At 47.9% G+C, this 18,620-nt stretch overlaps 1 protein-coding gene across 1 annotated transcript in view; it reads left to right on the top strand.

The window, feature by feature from the left end:
• Positions 1 to 18,620, top strand: part of Marchf4 (membrane associated ring-CH-type finger 4) — a 130,324-nt gene that overhangs the window by 102,776 nt on the left and 8,928 nt on the right. Inside the window, exons 2-3 of the mRNA XM_048459322.3 lie at positions 1,999 to 2,154; positions 8,093 to 8,285. Of these exons, the coding sequence (XP_048315279.3) occupies positions 1,999 to 2,154; positions 8,093 to 8,285 (349 nt within the window). The remainder of the gene's footprint in view (positions 1 to 1,998; positions 2,155 to 8,092; positions 8,286 to 18,620) is intronic.

The raw sequence follows: 18,620 nt of genomic DNA, 5'->3' as shown, positions 1-18,620 counted from the left end.
TACGCAGGTACCTGGGGCGACAGAGTCTCCCGGAGGACTTGCGCGCCCCCAGGTTGGGGGTGAGGGGTTCTTATAGGAGAGCAAAAGCGCGGGTACAGAAGCAAAAAAAAGCGTGGTTACGGGGATTCATTTCATTGGTCAGTTCAAATAAGGCTAAGCTGAGTGGCACATTCTTGACCTTTTACCTAAATACCAAGGAGGGGGTTGTCCAGGAGCTTCCTGCTTTCCTTATCTCTTTCTGCCTTCCTAGCTGGAGACCCGATGGCCGATGGCCGGCTGTAAATATGGCCGGCTGTAAATATCCTGACTCACATCCTGTCACAAGACAAAAGGCCCCCTTCCCCTCCCTTACAGCAAGGGGCCTGAATTGTTTATTTCTAAGGCCCTGCATTCCAGCATCAAGAGTGGTATATATATATTTTTTTCCTTTACAGAAAGAAAGAAAGAAAGAAAGAAAGAAAGAAAGGAAGGAAGGAAGGAAGGAAGGAAGGAAGGAAGGAAGGAAGGAGGAAGGAAGGAAGAAAGAAAGAAAGGGAGAGGGAAGGAGAATAGTTGGTGAGGTTCACGGAGGCACTTTGGGGCCACCATATCGGGTGTCAAGAGACACAGGTGTCAATCCTGGCTATCTGATGTGTCACAGGGAGCTCTGGAGCATGGGTTCCACTCTGCAGTTCAGTTACCAGGGGCTTCTCATCCTGACACCACCCAGCTTGGCCAGATTTCTTTCCCACCTCCCCATGCTTCTAAGCTGGTCTTTTGCACTTTGCCCCAGAGTTGGCTGGAGCAACCCAGGCCTTCAGCAAGGACACTGGCCAACCTCCAAGATCCCCAGGATTCAGGCCTGACTGACATTTCTCTTTCTCTCGGGACCCAGCCTGGAGACCAGGCTGGTCTCTGAGGGGACCAGTGTCTTTGCAGGAGAAGGCAAAGGCTCAAGTTCAGAGTTCTATGGCCTACAGGCATTTCTCTATAACTCGGTCAAGGTGACCTGTGTGACATATTTTTAAACTGTTACGATCAGGCTACCGAGAAGTTTTAGGGAAAGGTCCCCTGTAGGACTGAGGGTAGTCTGTATGGGGTCCTGGGTTCAATCGCCAGCACTACCGAAAATACAAATTCTATCATGTTCCCTCATCTGTAGCGAACTGGAGATGGTGGAGGCTATCCTGGTTTCAATCTGTGTCCTCCAGATCTCTCCTGCCTCCACCAGCAGATTCCTGTCATTTGTGTCACCTCTCTAGCGCTACGGGCATCTGAGGTTGGTTGAGTTTCCAAAGGGAAACTTGGGGAGCCTACACCCACCGCTGGAGTGCAGGAGGCTTCCACGGACGTCCTAGGTATTAGGCAGCTCAAGAAGCATTGTTTTGCGTCTTGCCAGTCTCAGAACCGGTCGTTTAGCTGAGTAAAGCAGCCTGGTTTCTGTGGTAGGCACAGTGGAGCCCAGGCCTTTGCAGTAGCCTGTGGTGCCTCCAGGCAAGGCTTGTGACTTGGATGGGGTGGCTCAGGTCAGGGTTTCAGTGTCCATCCACCTCTCTATCACCCACTGGACTGAGGCCCAGGGGGTATGGGAAAATTGTCTGTATTCTGTCAATCATATTTTAATAAAACGCTGATTGGCCAGGCAGGCAGTATAGGCGGGAAAGCCAGACAGGAAGTAGGGGTGGAGCAAAGAGACTGGGAGTATTCTGGAAAAACAGGAAACTCCCTCTGCCACTCCTGCGCAGACCACCAGAGAAGCAACATGTAACCTGCCCAGCTGAAAAAGGTACCAAGCCATATGGCTAACATAGATCAGAATAATGGGTTAAGATAAGTCATAAGAACTAATAAGTAGCCTGACCTAATGGGCCAATCAGTTTTATAACTTATAGAGATCTCTGTGTGATTGATTTTCTTTGGGATATGCCGGTTGCGGGGTACCGAGAGGGACAGAAACCCCAACAAGCCGGCGGCTCATGTTACACCCAGGCTCACCGTACCCCTCTTTTTCTCCCACAGGGAGAGCTGCTGAGCCCTTGCCGCTGTGACGGGTCTGTTAAATGTACTCACCAGCCGTGTCTCATCAAGTGGATCAGCGAAAGGGGCTGCTGGAGCTGTGAGCTGTGTTACTACAAATACCACGTCATCGCCATAAGCACAAAGAATCCTCTGCAGGTAAACCCGGGGCTCCCCAGTCTGGGGTGCCCTCATTACCTGCTCTATGGGGGGGAATTGCTGAACCTCAGATTCAGGGCAGCTTGGTGACTAGGAGCCACACAGTCCTGAGAGCACGAAAGAGGTTCGTTTCCTTTAAGGGTTGAGCAAAGAGAGAAATGTACGAGGAAAGGAGTCAAGGGGGATCAGTGGAAGAGACAGAATAAGATAACAGGTTAATGAGAAGAGGAAAGGAAGAAAAAAGGAATGGGGGAGGTGAACGGAAGGGACAAAGAGACAAGAAGGAAGAGAGGGAAGAAGGGAAGAAAAGCGAAGACAAAGAGAACAGGTGATCGGGGATACATGGCGGGAAAGGAGAGGCTTGGGTCAAAGCCAAGAGCTTCAAGGAAGTTGTGTAGAAGAGATGGCTCAGTGGCATTTTTCAGACTTTAATGTGCTTTTGACTTACCTGGAGTCTTAAAAAGTGGATTTCAATTCATGGTTTAGAGCAGGGTCTGAGAACCTGCATTGCTAGCAAGCTATGGGGAATACTCCTGTTGGCCCACAGGCCACACTTTCTATGACAAGGGACAGAGGGGGATTGAATGGAGAAGAAACAGCTAAGAGTGGCAAAGAAAATAAGGAAAAAGAAACCATGACGACAGAGTAAAAAAAGGGGGGGCACCATGAGAGCTAAGGGAAAGCAGGCCCAGAGCTAGAGTAGGGACCTGTCAATCAGATTGGCAGAACTCAGGGCTCCCTCTGCCCACTCTCTCCTCTCCTCCCCTGCTGGCATAGCCATCTTCACCCCGATTGCTGCTAAGTCCTGTGCCAATCAGTCATATCAGGCAGTTTACCAGTGAAGATAGTGCACGCACGCGTGCGCGCACACCCACACACTGTTCTGCTCCTGAAAATACCTCCACATGTACGTCATCAGTCAAGCGGCCGTGTAATCAATTAGCCAGCAAGACGGTGAGGATGGAGACCACAGATGCCTGACATTTCCCCTCCTCTGTGGGTGGGGCAGAGCGTCAACCTTGCAAATCCGGGAGAGCTGGGAGGGGGTGACTGTAGTAGGGTGAGCATCTCAAAACTTGTGGAGGTACCCTGCGGCGTTCTCCATAGAGGATGGAAGCATCAGATTTCCAGGCACCTCAGCCTCTTGATGGGGAGCCCCTCCCAACTGCTGGTTCCATCTTCAACCGCTCCTCTCAGATCCTGAGGTGTCTTAAAATAGCAGTGCCAAGCAACAGCTGATCCCAGGTCCTCAGGGGGCAGTGGAGGCCTGAGCGCATTAACCCGCCCCTGTCTTTACAGCTGACTCAGGCCTCAGGAAAGGTCGTGTCTAAAATCTATGAACTCACCCCAAAAACACCCCCATCTTGGTTCCACCTTTGACTCATATAATGAAAAAATCATTCAGGTATAGCTTTTTACTTGGCGTAAAGAAAAGGTTATTTTAAGTCTGCTTCAGGTAAGCAAATGGCAGCCCTGGCAATATTGGTGTGTTAATCTATTTCTAAGTTACTACGCTGACTTCAGTTATTAGCTTCTGGGCACTGGGGAGCCCTCTGGTTCTGTTGATCCTGGAAATGCAGTGGTGTGTGTGCAGTTAATGCCAGTTCATTTTTCTGTCTAGAAACTGTTTGGACTTGAAACTGCACTGTATGGTTGTATCCTCCATTGTTCTGAGTTTTGTATCCTGGGCTCCTCTGATCTAGCTAAGTGTGGGACAATTGCCTGATCGGCCACAGTGGTCACCCTCTGTGTAAAAAGCCCAGCTGGCCTGTCTGCAGTAGAAGTCGGAACTGGCAGACCTGACTAGCTGGCAACAAAGCAATGGATAGGGTCCTGCCATCGTATGGAAGACAGCTTGGCTCTCTCACCTCCTGGTTTGTGTCCCAGGCAAAGATGTAAGAAATGGCTCAAGTCTTTAATAGAGGGCATTATGTTAGTGACATTCTCAAAGAAAGGTTTGTATCTAGAATATCTATTTAGAAAGGAGGCACAGCCTAGTGGGTCTCGAGGTCTCGTCGACTGCATCCCACTGTTGAATGGCAATTCATTAGTTCTATTTCCCTGTGGTTTTCTTTAACCATGGCCAATTGGCACCAAGAAATATTAAAAGGAAAACTCTAGAAAGAATAACTTTTAATTGCGTGTTGTTCTGAGTAGAACATGTCATGGCTTTCTGCTCCATCCTATCCAGGTCATCCCTTTGTTCATCCATTCAGGCTGTATAAGCTGTTTACCAATTGGTTACTTAGGAGCCATCTGGGCTATTAGATCAACTGGCATGAGCCAACACAATACTTTAATATAGGGTCCGCTACTATCTGAGGCCTCTAGCGGGGCCTCGGAATACATTCCCCTTAAATGATGGAAGACTATGATATATTTTTTAATTAATTTATTTATTTGTTAAAAATTTCCACCTCTTCCCCACATCCCTTTTCCCTCCCCCTCTAGTCTTAAGAGCAGTAGGGTTCCCTGCCCCGTGGGAAGTCCAAGGTCCTCCCCCTCCATACAGATCTATAAAGGTGAGCATCCAAACAAACCAGGCTCCCACAAAGTCAGTCCATGCAGTAGGATCAAAACCCAGTGCCATTGTCCTTGGCTTCTCAGTCAGCCTTCATTGCCAGCCACGTTCAGAGTGTCCATTTTTATCACATGCTCCATCACTCCCAGTCCAGCTGGCCTTGGTGAGCTCCCATTAGATCAGTCCCACTGTCTCAGTGGGTGGATGCACCCCTCATGATCCTGACTTCCTTGCTCACGTTCTCCCTCCTTCTGCTCCTCATTTGGACCTAGGGAGCTAAGTCCAGTGCTCCAATGTGGGTCTCTGGCTCTATCTCCATCCATCGCCAGATGAAGGTTCTATGGTGATATGCAAGATATTCATCAGTGTGGCTATGGGACAAGGCCAGTTCAGGCACCCATTCCTCTGCTGCCCAAGGAACAATCTGGGGACCTTTCCTTGGACCCGGGAACCGCTCTAGAATCAAGTCTCTTGCAAACCCTAAAATGGCTTTCTTAATTAAGATATTTACTTCCATGCTCCCATATCCATCCTTCCTCCATCCTACCCATCCCATTCCCCAAAACTATCCCGAATCCTCCCCTTCTCCCTTCTCTCTACTCATCTCCCCTTACATCTGTCCCCCACCCCCCCCAAGACTATGATATATTAACAAACATTTAATGACTGCTTGTTAAATATCAGTATTATACTTCACAAGTATTACCAAATTTAATCCTGGAGACAACTCAGTGGAGTGAGTATTGTTATTACTCAATGCACGGGTTTAGACAATAGGAGCACAGAGGGATTTATGAACTTTCTGGAGGCTGTGCAGCTATGAAACAAAGGAGCAGGTTGCTTTCTGCAACAAGAATTCCTGAGTCCGGGCACATGTGCACACGTCTGTTTACCCCTGCCTAGATAAGTTTATCTATGTCTCTACTGAAACCATAAAAAATGCCCTTCGTGCCCTGGCTTCGCTCTCAACACTCACAATGCTCGAGGACATAGGGACAGAGCAATCACTTCCATCTTCAAAGAAGGGAGAATTGACAATCATTGTAATTTATTAACTTCTTATTCATACCCAACAAGTTTGGGGACACAGCTCAACCAGAATTGGGCTCTCTGGCCCCTTACTTGCTGTTCCTTCCCAGTTTAAGAAAGAAGATTCCTCTTTGCCCTCCACTCTTGTCTCTTCACTCCTGCAGCAGAACCAGAGTCCACAGCGGGAAGGTCTTAGGATGTGGAGATTAGCGCCTCCCTGAGACTGAGATTCTTGTGATCCAGGTGTTTGTCAGTAGCAGGACTTGGTACCACTGATGCTCTTCTCCGCTCTGAGCCCTCCTGTCAGGGCTCAAAGCTCTCTGCTCCTCAGCGCTCTCCTTGAAGTACCTCCTGCTACAGTTACAAGGGACCTCGCACAGGACAAGAAGAAATTCTGATATACAGCATCTCATACCCACCCTTCTTTGTCATACTCTCTTTGGTCAGGGGGCCCCACTAGGGGGCTTGGGGCAGGAAGGGAGATTATGGAGATAAAGAGGACATTTCTATGCCTCTAGAAGGAGGAGCTATTGATGCCTGAATGGTAGAAACAAACGAACAAAATCATTAGAAACTTTCTTCTAGACAGTGTGGTGATGGCCCTGGAAAAAGCATGTATTGTACATGAGGGAAGTCTATGTGATAGGATCATCTTCTGGAAAATGCCTTTGTTATGTGTAACCCTAGGCTGGGGAAATGCTGGAAAATTAAAGGGCTAATTCTCTGTAATGGGATGCTATCTGTGTAATTAAATGTTAAGGCCCGTGTCCTACATCTAGACTAAAAGGGAAATGGTTTCCAATACTTACTGTTTGTTCCTTGGAGGTGAAGGCACACGAGCCCACTTGAACCTGTGACTCTGGTAGGCCTTGCCCTTCTCCCCACTCCCTCTGCCTTGCTAAAAAACCAGTAGATTGCATTTCTAAAGCCAGTCACTAAGATCCATTCCCTTATTTGGCCACTTCTTCCTCCTGACTACCAAGGTTCAGCAATCAAAATTCCCCCTTTGCTTCACTTAATTAATATGCCCAATTAAAATTAAACACCTCACCCTAACACCAAATTTCCCTCTTGTACCTTTTTAAACCACCCTTTGCTCATGTGCCATATCTGTCTCCTCTCTATCCAGAGGGACAAAGGGCCCTGCTCTCTCTCCCTTGTCCCCTCTCTCCCTCATCCCCTACCTCTTTACCACGACATCCCAGCCCATTCTAACACAGATCTCCCCTTCTTCTTTTAAAAATTACACTTGCAAGGTCATTTGCTGCCGTTCTCTGCCTTAGTCCGAAAGCAGCCACTTTAACGTCTTTCCCACTTAATAAAGGATCTCTCTACGAAAACAGGTGTTTGGGTGTGGTTTATGCCTGATCTGGGGTTCAGGAGGAAGACCCACTGTTCAGGGGTCTCCTTCAGGAGGCCACTGGCCTACCCTGTCTGAGCTAATGATAGAAGGAGGAGCCCCTGGTGGTAGCTGGAAGGCCATGTGCTTCTCATTTGTCTTTAGGTCACAAAGGTTCTGAGAACGTTCCCTGGAGGGCATTATGCCGATCCATGGTGGACCACATTTAGAAATTCTTAGAGTTGTGTGTCCCAAGGCTGTGGGTACCATAGGGCAAGGGTCATGTCCAGTGTTGTCTAGTGCTTTAGCTCCAGGACCTAGTGCGGTGGCCAGTCACATAGAAATAGTCAATACTTGCTTGTTAAGTGAAATAAGCCTAAACTGAAACCCTGCTCAAGGCTAATTTAGGACATTGCTCCATAGACGAAGCTTATAATCAGAAAATTCCATAGCCAAAACTCACCCACACTCCAGCCTCCAACTCAATACTGCTATAAGTACACTGTTTTTTCTTTGACAAAGAAGTTAAAATACAGTTAGTCTATTGTGAGCTGGTTTTCTTACGCCCACACCCCATGTCCTCTCCTTCTCTGTCCAATTATTGATCTCTAACGTGCCTATTAAGTGGCAGGCAGGGTGGTGGTGTAGAACCAAATAAAACAGTCAAAGGAAGACCTGTGCCCTCTTGGCACCTATTAGTGAGAAAATCAACTGTGTTGCTCTGAAAGGAATATTCTCGTGCCCTGAAACAACACCTACACCAGTTCTTTGTTTTCCTTCTCACCTTCGAACTTCTATGTCTATGAGAGTCAAGTAGAAGGGTCTCCTCCACAGCCATGCCTGCCCAATGATGTCTAATCGTTTTATATGACATGGGTTCCCTCTGCATCAAAAATATATAATATTGAAACCGCAAAGCTGTCCATTGTACTACAGGTGGAGAAGCCCTGGTTTAAGCTCTGTACCAGCGATCTGCTGGATCAGAAGGAACAATGTGGGAATGGGATCCAGGCGCTCAAGCAACTAATCTTTCACTCTCTCCTCCCCAGTGGCAGGCCATATCCCTGACAGTCATCGAGAAGGTTCAGATTGCAGCCGCCATCTTGGGTTCTCTCTTCCTCATCGCCAGTATCTCTTGGCTCATCTGGTCAACCTTCAGTCCCTCAGCAAAATGGCAACGCCAAGACCTCCTCTTCCAGATTTGCTACGGGATGTACGGCTTCATGGATGTGGTGTGCATAGGTGGGTCTGGGGTATTGTCTCCATGAGAAGTAATGAGCCGCATGGTAAGGAAACAGAAAGATCCCTCAGCATCCCCTTCTACTTGGAGGTAGAACTGGGGTTGAGACCCGTGATCTCGGGTGAGACTATAGCTTAGCTATAAGAGGTGGGTGGGAAAGGAGGGGGGCAGGACAAAGATGATAAATTGAAATCATTTCCAAACAAAGCTATCTTGCCCAGTTAGACAAGGATGAAGCTTGCCTCGGAGGTAAAGAGGGTCATTGGGTGAATTCATCTGCAGGGGTGTGGAAGGCTTCTCATTGCACACCCGACAAGCCATGCCTTGGCATTATCTATACAGCAAGAAGTCCAGAAGCAGCCGTGATGGGAACTGTCTTTCAATTTTTATTTTATGTATGTACGGACATGTGGGTGGATCACATGTGAATGTGTGAACAAGGGTTTATACATACATACATACACATGTAAGTATACATGTGCACAGGACATATGTTTGTGGGAAGGGGGTCAGAAGACAACTTTGGATGTTGTCCTCGGGCACTTCCCACCTTTAGTTTGAGACAGGGTCTCTCATTGGCCTTGGAGGCCAGCTGAAGGGGCCAGTAGGCTCCAGGGATCTCCCTATGTCTACCACACCTGGCTTTTCACACGGGCTCGGGATCAGAACTAGGTCCCCACACCTGTAAAGCAAGCCTTCCTACAAAGTCACCTCCTCGCCTCCGGCCCTTCTCTTCTTCTATAAGCCAGTTCTATACCCCAGCTCTCTCTAATCTGGTGGTGTGTGCTGTATGTGTCGGACTGGGGTTCCACACAACTCCAGGAGCCCCGTATGGGAGTAGGGAAGAGAATGCTGTTCTGAAGTCTCACCTCTGCTTCACAGTGAGTTCTTCATGGTGAGGCAGGAATGAGGCCTCAGAACAGCATTTAGATTCATTCCCGGTAAGATAAGGTTTAAAAAGCATCAGAGTGTTAGGACAAAGAAGTTAGGACCCACTTCTTTAGTTCCTGCTTCTTCTCAATCCTGAAGTCAACTTTTCTTCTCTTTTCCACCTTAGCTGGTGGAGGGTTAGGTTCTTTTTGTTTCAATGGGGGATAGTGATTATTGACTGCAAAGGTTTGTTCCATGCAAACAGGGAGGTGGAAATGGCTCTGGTTGTTCTGAGTGAAGTGATTATATATCCTCATCTGGAACTCTCATTGTATCCCAGGTCACAGCACCGTGAACATAGTGCAATGTTCTTCTCCATCAGTGGTGTTACATTCAATACGCTACACGGCTCTGTTGGACAGGATAACATCTCCTCATATTAACTGGGCTGAGATGATGGTGATGTGAATTTCTTTGGGATCTTTTAATATTAGAAACTGAAAAGACCTGGAGACTATCCTACTGATCACAGACGCCACGGCTGATCACAGTGATGCCAGACCTCGTGTGTTAATCTAAGCCAGTGTATTGTCTCTCTGGCTAACTAATTCAGTATCTCAATCCTGGGGACAAAGATTATTTTTTTTATTTTCCAGATTGTGAAATCTTGAAAGGTACATCGTAGGCTAACTCAGCAGGAAAGAAGGACTTACGTTTCAATCCTTTCCCAGGACAGGTTGGCTGACCAGAGAGGATGCTGGGAAGTGAGATAAAACGGAGAGTGCCGTGTGACCGAGACAAGGGAGCAGGGGCTGGTGGACAAGAGTGGGAGGCTGTAAGCAGATTCCTGTGGTGCTTGTGATGTGGTGGCTGTGATGATGACCAGTGGTGATGCTGGTGGTTGTGAAGGTGACATTCGGTATTAGTGGCCCTTCTTCCACAGTCTGTCCCCAGTAATACAGCTAACACCGGATGGGTGTAAAAACATAGAGGCTTTCTGAACGGAGGATCAAATGGAAGCTGCAATATTCAGCAGAGACGGTTTTAGTTTGGGTCTCAGCTAGTCGCTCAGCTTCACTAGAAAGCAAACTTGGCATCTGTCTACGGAGTGCAAGACGGCAGCTCGGGCTCACTTCTGCTGGCACAGCCCACTTCCACATGCCTCTGAGTCCAGGCTCATTCCTTGGCTCGAAAGCAAAATGAGATCCACAATGCCATTGCAGGGTCAACCCGAGCGTAGTTTTCAGACGCACTGGCAATATTGGTTGGGAAAGAAATGTTCAGTAAAAGAATCCATATCCAACAGGTCCAAGCAACTGTATTAAGCAATGCAGAACCTGGATTTAAAAATATATATATGGCCAGGAGAAAAGAAAATAAGTCCAGGACAGGGTTGGCTCTAAGGGGCTAAGGGAAGAGTCAACCCATCTGCTGCTGCAAGCTTCTGGATTTTCTCCGTTTTTCAGACACCAGCAACAATGTGTTCCCTAACACTGCTAAATAACCATGGATGGTGAAGATGTGTGTGAGCACTCAATGGGTGGCTCTTTGTGTTCGGATCTTTTAAAAATATACTTCATTCTCTATTGGAAGAGCATGAAGAGGGTGTTGACAGTTCAGGGTGGAGGGGGGACTCTGTGACAAGATCCCACGAAGCCAAGAGCAAACTCTGCCTGCTTACTGCTTGTGAAACCAAGTCTGTCTCATTCGTAGCTGTATCCACCCAGCTGACTTTTGGTAATCACCGAGAAAACCTAGAGTAATGATTCTGTACAAGAATGGTCTTTAGCTCATCAAAGGAGTTTGCCTGAACTGGCTGCCAGAGTCTCCAATGTCCCCACTGCGTACAGCATATCTCCAGAGCTGAGGTCAATGACATTGAATGTGAGCATTTCCAGTAGGTGATGCATTTCATGATTCAAACCATCCCCAAAGACCAGGCACCTCTTGGTTTAGAGCCTTAAGCGCCTAGCCCAGTAGTTCTCAACATGCAGATCGCGATCCCCTTGGCAAGCCTCTATTACCAAAAAATAGGTACATTACAATTCGTAACAGTGGCAAAATCACAGTTGTGAAGTAGCAATGAGAATATTTTTATGGTTGGGGGTCACCACAACATGAGGAACTGTATTAAAGGGTCGCAGCGTTTGGGAGGTTGAGAACTCCTGCCCTAGGGCAATGCATACTAACTACCATGAACATCAAATGCAAGTTAACGAGAGCACAGCAAACCACCAAGCCCCCTGAAAGAAGTGATGAGGGTGCAACAGCTCTTCGAGGATCCAAGGGCTGAGCACTGTGATGCATATTTTGGCTCTGCGGCTTCACTAACCCGTGCTGTGCTAACCCAGGCTTAGCTGTGCTCTAGGTAACAGTGGGGTTGAGGATGGAGCCACAAACCTCTGACTCTAATTCCAGGGCACTTTCCATGGCCTACTTTTTTCTAAACATTTATTTATTTGTGTATTTTTTTGTATATGAATCCTTTGCCTGTATGTACATCTACACATCAGAAGACAGCATCAGGCAGTTGTGAGCTACTGTGTGGGTGCTGAGAATTGAACTCAGGGCCTTTGGAAGAGCAGAGAGTGCTCTTAAGTAGTGAGCCGTCTTTCCAGCCCCTCTGGTTGCTCTATATGAAATTATACTTAACCAGTTAGGGATGACCCCTAACCTCTCAATATTGTAACATGGTGGACTTCAAGGGAGGCAGAAATTAACCCAGCCACAACCATCACAACAACCAGGTGCTCACTGGGCCACATCTGCTCCAGTCTTTTGTTTGGGATTCAGGTGGTCGGTCATCATTATACCTTTTTAAAAGTCGGTGCTGTTTTAATGTCAATGGAGAAAGGAACTTTAGAAATTAGGATGATATTTGGACAGCCTACCTGCCTGTGATGCTCTCTGGAGAGGGGTATTTTAGGTTAGGTAAATCTAATTCTAGCTGTTAACACAGACACGGGAAATCTATTTATTATACACAAACATTATTGAGGAGAGAGAGAGAGAGAGAGAGAGAGAGAGAGAGAGAGAGAGAGAGAGAGAACATTGCATAGACACATTAAGACACAAGAGGCTCCCATTCTGGAGGATCTCACATCTCAGAGAGGAAAGTGATCACTGACATTCAGAAATCAGAGCTGTGCTGGGGTCTGGACACAGACACGATTCCCAGGAAGGAGAAATGGGGTCAAAGGGCTTGGAATGACTGTGACTGTTTCTTCAATAGCATCTACTGACTGCCTTGCTTTCCCCCAAACTCAAGACACATAAAAGAGAGATAAATGAGATCGATCTGTCCAAGAGTTCGGTCTCCAAGCCCAGGATCACTTACTGTGGGAGGGTGTCTATCAGAGCAGAGAGGAAGATAGGACAGAGAAGAGGGCAACGAACCCTCTTGAAGACCCCAAGAGACTCGTTGAAAGAGCTCCGCCATTAAGTTGGTTACAAAAGCGAAACCAAAGTTTGTCCGAAAGAGGGAGAAGAATATTCTAGGCAAAGGGACTCATCTGCGTGGAAACACAGAGTGAGCAAGGTGTACTAGAAAGCTGAGTGTGTTTGTGTGGTTCAAGGACAATGACACAGAGCAGGAGGTTGCCGAGGAGCAGTGGGTTTGGGGAAGCTGACAGATGTCAAGTCATATGCTAAGAACTCTGGCACTATTCCGCTGAGGACACAGAAGCAATGCCAGAATTTTACATAGGAAAGTCTGATTAGACATACGTTTTTAAACCTATAAATCTAGCATCTACGGGAAGCATAGATCAGAGCTGGGCAGATTGGAAGTAGCAGAGACTGGCTGAGAAATGCTTGTGATAATCAGAGCGGGAAACAGAGACACAACACAGGGATGGCGGGAAAGAAGTATAGAGATAACCAGGGGATTCACACAGTCTGTGGAATGGATGGGATCAGGCAGGCAGCCAGGCACTAGCTGGAACAAAAGGGATCCAAACATGAGCTTTGGCAAAGATGCCAGAACAAAAAGATCACCTCAAGCCTAAAGACCAGACGGAAGGTCAAAGGCTATCCCTAAAGCAAGGGTTTGTAGCCGAGAGAAACAAGTTGATATAGACTGCAGAGATGAGAAGGCACGGCCAAGGAAGGTGGATCAGGGCCTGGGCTCTTGGGGAGGGTGAGGGGCAGAAAGGCCTTTAGAGCACACAGGTGGTTCTTTCTGTGACATAGAGGATGATGTTGAGGGCATTGGGCCAGTCCTGCAAGGGTTCGTGACTGAGTGGAAGAAGGCGGATAAGAAGGGAAGGGAAGGAGCTTTAGTCCACGCCCAGGGTTCTGCTCACAGTTGGGTCAGATCTGAAGCAGATAGATGTGCAGGTCGACAGGAAGAGCTGGAGTTGTGGGATTTGCTGAGTTAGTGCCGAAGGGATGCTCAGAGAAGAGGTAGCTTAAGGACATAGGACAGGTGACATTAAACATTTAAGGAACTGATGGAGACAGAGCGGGGAGAACAGGAGAAACTAAGTCTCTGAGGTCAGAATGGTGGCGTCTGAACTGACAGGAGTGGCAAGATAGGAAGGTCTGGGGCCACAGCCATCTCAGTTCCTTACTAACTCTGTGTCCTTAATTGAGCTTACCCCACTCTGCTCCCTGGTCCTCCTCGGTGAAGAACAGCATCACCGAAGAGGACCAAGACAGCACCTGTAGACGGCAGGTCCTCAGAACAATGAGTGCCCAGGATAGGAGAAACGTGACCAGAGTGCAGCCCCCTTAAAGTGAGCAGGCAGCCAAGCTTCGCCAGCTGTCACTGGTTCAGTCGCAGTGGAGACAGAGACGGAGCCTGAACCTGCCTTCCTTGTACAGTCTGCTCATGTTTGGAGCAGTATCTTTTCTGGAAGGTTCACAACTCCACACTCACTCCCTTCCACCAAGATCCTGGTGGCCTGATTCCACCTGCCTTCTCTTCAGTCATCTTTAATGACGCTGTCTTCCAAAGCTGAAGTTGACAGAACCTTCCAACAAACAAATGGGATTCCCTGCTCCAGCGGGTCATGTGATTAGGGCTTAATAAGAGAAAATTAATTAAAAGCTTTGGCACCAAACATAATTTTTAATCATTCCACAGACCTAAGAGATTGACCCTCAAAAAGTCAACTCTGAAGTCAACACTGCCAAAATGAGGTTGTCACCTTGTCGTGTGTGTTTGTCACTTGTGAGTGGAGTGGGGTTAGGGAAAGAAGAAGAATGTTTCGAGATCACTTCCAAACCTTTAACAACAGAACGTGAGAGCAGCCATTCGGTACAGAGGCAGCTGTTGTCATCGTTTCTTCTCTGTGTGGTCCCTTGAGGTTCCGTCTTGTGATGTGTGGATGTCTAGCCCCTGTCCAGAAAACACACAGAGATTTCACTGGGAATAGGAGCAGGGCAAAAAGACTGCGAAACATTTGTAGTTTTGAATCTAATTTTAGGGCCAGGAAGAAAGCTCGGGTGGGTAAAGGAACCCTGGGATCCAGAAGGTGCAAGGGGAGAATTGATTCTGACAAGTTATCCTCTGACCTCCACACACATGCCTACACACACACACACACACACACACAAATGAATAAACACATCTAAATCTTAATTTTAATTCTGATGAACTTGTTCTGGGTAGAAATGACTCCACCTGTGAAGCCTGTTAATTCCCTGCTTAGGCCAGCGGACAGAAAGCAGTGGCAGCCTGGTCCAATAGACTCTAGGAAAGTCAGATGTCACCTAACAACCTCTACGGCCTTAGGCATACTTCCTCTCTACAAATGATTTCCTCATACCCTGCCTAGGATTTAGAAGTTAATTACTGAGTAAAATGGTGGTAGAGTTCGCAAAGGTGGATAATTGTGGCTGTAAGACATCCCTAGGAATGTTGAGCTGGGCGTGAGAGGCATCAGCTTTGTAAAGGGATGAGAGGGTGAGTGGCCTGGACTCTTGCCTGCAGGGAGTTTGACCAGTGACTGGATTAATGTTGACTCGTATCTTACCACCTGGAGCCTCCTGGGCACGGTCATTTCTCTCCCTAGCTAGGTTGCTGGATGCATTGGAGTGAGGACGATGTCAGCAAGCACCATCCACTCCAAAGGGTACCCCAGAAAGAGGCCCGTCACTCTTCCAGATGCACCCACAAAAGGCCTGAAGTGTTTTAGGAACTCCTCTTAGGGACTGCTGTCAGCATCAGACAGACTCAGGAATGCTGTGTCTGTCCATTAGTGGGCTGGTGATAAAGAACAGACCCCATCAAATAAATAGCACAGATGCTCAAACCAGTTAATACATTTTGGGGATGCCATCACACATGCCATCCAGCCACAAACTGCTTTCCTCTGAAGGTGTATTTGTCAGGTAACTTGAGCAAACAACTTTGTCCAACAATGGTTTAACCCAGCAAGGTTCCAGAACAGCAGGAGACTCTGCTCCAAACAGTAATCCAGGAATCCGAGCCCCTCCCACACTGCAGCCCCATGGTCTTTAGGCTTTTAAGCCTTTTACTTCTGTCTAGTAGGAAAATGACGTGAATTAGGCAGGTCCTCCTCTAACACTTTTCGTTCAGGGCCTATTTCTTAAACGGTGGCCAGAGTTTGTTCACATTCACACCAGGGAGGTGGCCTCTCCTAGTTCAGAAACGGACAGGAGAGGCAAGCCCTGCCCAGTGGCAGCTACATACAGAGGGACAACCATGGTGGACGGCGAGCCATCTCTATCTCTGCAAGCCCACCGTACTGAGGAACTTCAGAAACGTTCTGAGCTGTGATAGTCGGATGGAAGGAAAACACCCTAGTTCCTAACTATCATCTGTTAAAGCCTCAAGGATTTGAAGAACCCGAATTCTCCATGGATACAGAATACGTCAGTTATTTTTTGCATAGCGGTAACCAAAATGTCTGACAGAAACGACCTAAACCAGAGACGCTTGTTTCAGCTTGGGGTTTCAGAGGCTACAGTCCATCTTGGCAGGGGAGACACGGAGGTGGGGTGACCAGCCACTGTAGTGGGAGTATGCCACGGTGGAGGCTTGTTAATACGATGGGAGACAGGGAGCAGGGAAAGTGGGCTGGAAACGGGGGCACATGCAGCCTTCAAAGCCTCCCTCCCCCATGACCTACTTATGCCAGCCACGCCCCACCTCCTAATGGCTCCACAGCCTTCAAATTAGCACCCCAAGCAGGGGGCTGAGGGCCTGCGGGGGACATTTTGCATTTGAACAATAACACAGAGTTTTGGTATGTCTGCCTACACAAACAACTTTTTAAATTTATAATAACATATGTGAAGCACAGCCTGGCTGTGCCTGAGATACATCTCTCCAGAGAGCATGAGGTGGCTTTGCCAATCTGGCGTCCCCAGCCGCACCAAAAATAGCTGGTTATATTTACTTATTTATTATCTATGAAAGATGAACTCATGTGATATTTATTGACTAATGATGATCAAACAATCACTAGCATGCATTATGCATTGTGTTCTAAGTACTGTGAAAAGTGCTTCACACACTGTAGGGCTTGTTTTTTAATCTTCTTTACCCCCAGACAACTCTATGGCATGGCTGCCTTTACAATGCCCATCCTCCTGATGGGAAAGCCAAGAATGAGAGGTGACCCTCACAGAGTGTTTGATCTAGAACACAATTTCACGTTGACTGCTGTTCAAGCAATGCCTTGCACATTAAAACACACATTGTGCAAGAGATCTTCTTAGTAATGCTGGTAGAAATTGTATATAAGCATATAGAATTAAAAAACTAGTTCCCTTCTCCGCATGGCTTGGAGCATGGTGCAGGAAGGAGCGTCAGTCACGGGGCACTGCTCTGGTTTAGATACTCTAGGGTGACGTCCCACTTCATAGACAAACTGTGAGTCATTGGACAAGATGCTTAGCATCCCTGAGCTCAGTTTCCTCTTCTACAAAACAGAGCTAAGATGGCTCCCCTCATAGGTAAGTTTCTGTGACAAATCTCTCATTTTGCAAAGCCCTTTTAGAGTGATAGAACATTGTAAGTGTTCAAGAAATACTGACATCATCACCATGACTTTTACCATCACCATGGCTTTCAGCATCACCTCTAAGCATTGATAGCACCCAGTGCGACTGAAGAATGCCAAGCCCCCCATCCACAGAGTCAGTACAGAAGCGAACCCGTCAGCGATACCAGTGCCTATTTGAGGCTCCAAATTTTTCTCTCCCCAGTCCAGTCCTATTGCATAAAGCTCACTTCATTCCCAGTCATTCCACCCTCTATTCCTTTCCTCGGAAGCGGCTTCTCAGAGGTCTGCATTGCCCCTGGGAAGCAGAGGGGCGGCAATGGTTCCCACTCAGGAGCCTCAAGACACTCTGTACCTTGACCAAAGGCAGCCAGCCCCATCAGGAGCCTAGCTAGGATGAGAGCTCTGGCAGAAGTGCCATCACGGGGACACTCCCTTTCAGTGCCCAGGCACCGACAGAGCACTGAAATAATGGACGCAGAAGGAAAAGGGGCTTCCCTTATCCCTCACCAAACCCTCTTGGCAGCTCTTGTCCTTTGATGCTGTATTGCTGGAGTCCTTCAAGTCAAAGTGAGTTTGCCCAAGTGAGGCACCCGGGTCGATCCGTCACCACTTCTTTGGGCGGGCCCTCAGGAGTGCATCCCGGCCATGCTGTGAGAAACATGAAGGCAGGTCCTGGAGAAGCCTTAGCAGCTAGATGCCAGTCTGGTATCTCCCAGAGGCAAATCATATTTCTTCTATGCGTACCTGCTACTTTCTTTGGTGTGAGTTCCAGGACTGGGTCTTTGAGGGGGTGAAATCTGAAAGGCGAGTATTTGGCGGTGGATGGGGATTCAGGGAGAGACATAAGGTCCTACCTCACCACTGTCTGGCAGAGGGGAAGTATTGTAGTTTGAGCGTGGCTATCCCCATAGGCTCATGTGTTTGAACTTTTGGGCCCTAGCTGGTGGTGCTGTATTGGGAGGGTGTGGAACCTTTAGAGGGTGCAGCTTTGCTGGAAGACGTAAGTGGGTCCCTGGAAGAGGGCCTGGAGCAGCATAGGCCCCGCCTCGCTTCCAGTTACATCCATTTACTGTGGATGCAGTGTGGCGGAGCCCTTCCTCTCTCAAACTCCTTCTTGCCAGGTATTTGATCACAGAGATGAAAAAAAAAACAATTAAAATAGGAAGCCTTCGAGGGAAGGGGTGATGCTGGTGGCGGGAAGGGAGGCCCCAAGCAGAGTGCTGACTCTACTCCTGTAGAGCCAGTTGGTGTCTAGAGCGCCTTTCACACGGCTGCCGTCCTCCATGAACAACGACTCCTCCTCACAATGGGGAAGGAGAAGGGTTCCACAGAAGAGCAGATGCTTAGGGTGACAGGTAGGCAGTGCAAGGGAAAGAAGACATACGCGTGTCCTGCGGTCTTCCCTCCAGTGGCCCATTTCATGTAGCCTCAGTGGTAATGCCTGCCAAGTGCAGCACGCAGAACCCCCCTCCCCATCTGGTCTCATATAAA

The sequence above is a fragment of the Myodes glareolus genome, chromosome 1 (genome assembly GCF_982192425.1).
Source record: "Myodes glareolus chromosome 1, mMyoGla1.1, whole genome shotgun sequence".
Lineage (NCBI taxonomy): Eukaryota > Metazoa > Chordata > Mammalia > Rodentia > Cricetidae > Myodes > Myodes glareolus.
The sequence above is the reverse complement of the archived record's forward strand: the minus strand, read 5'-3'. Positions and strand labels throughout refer to the sequence as shown.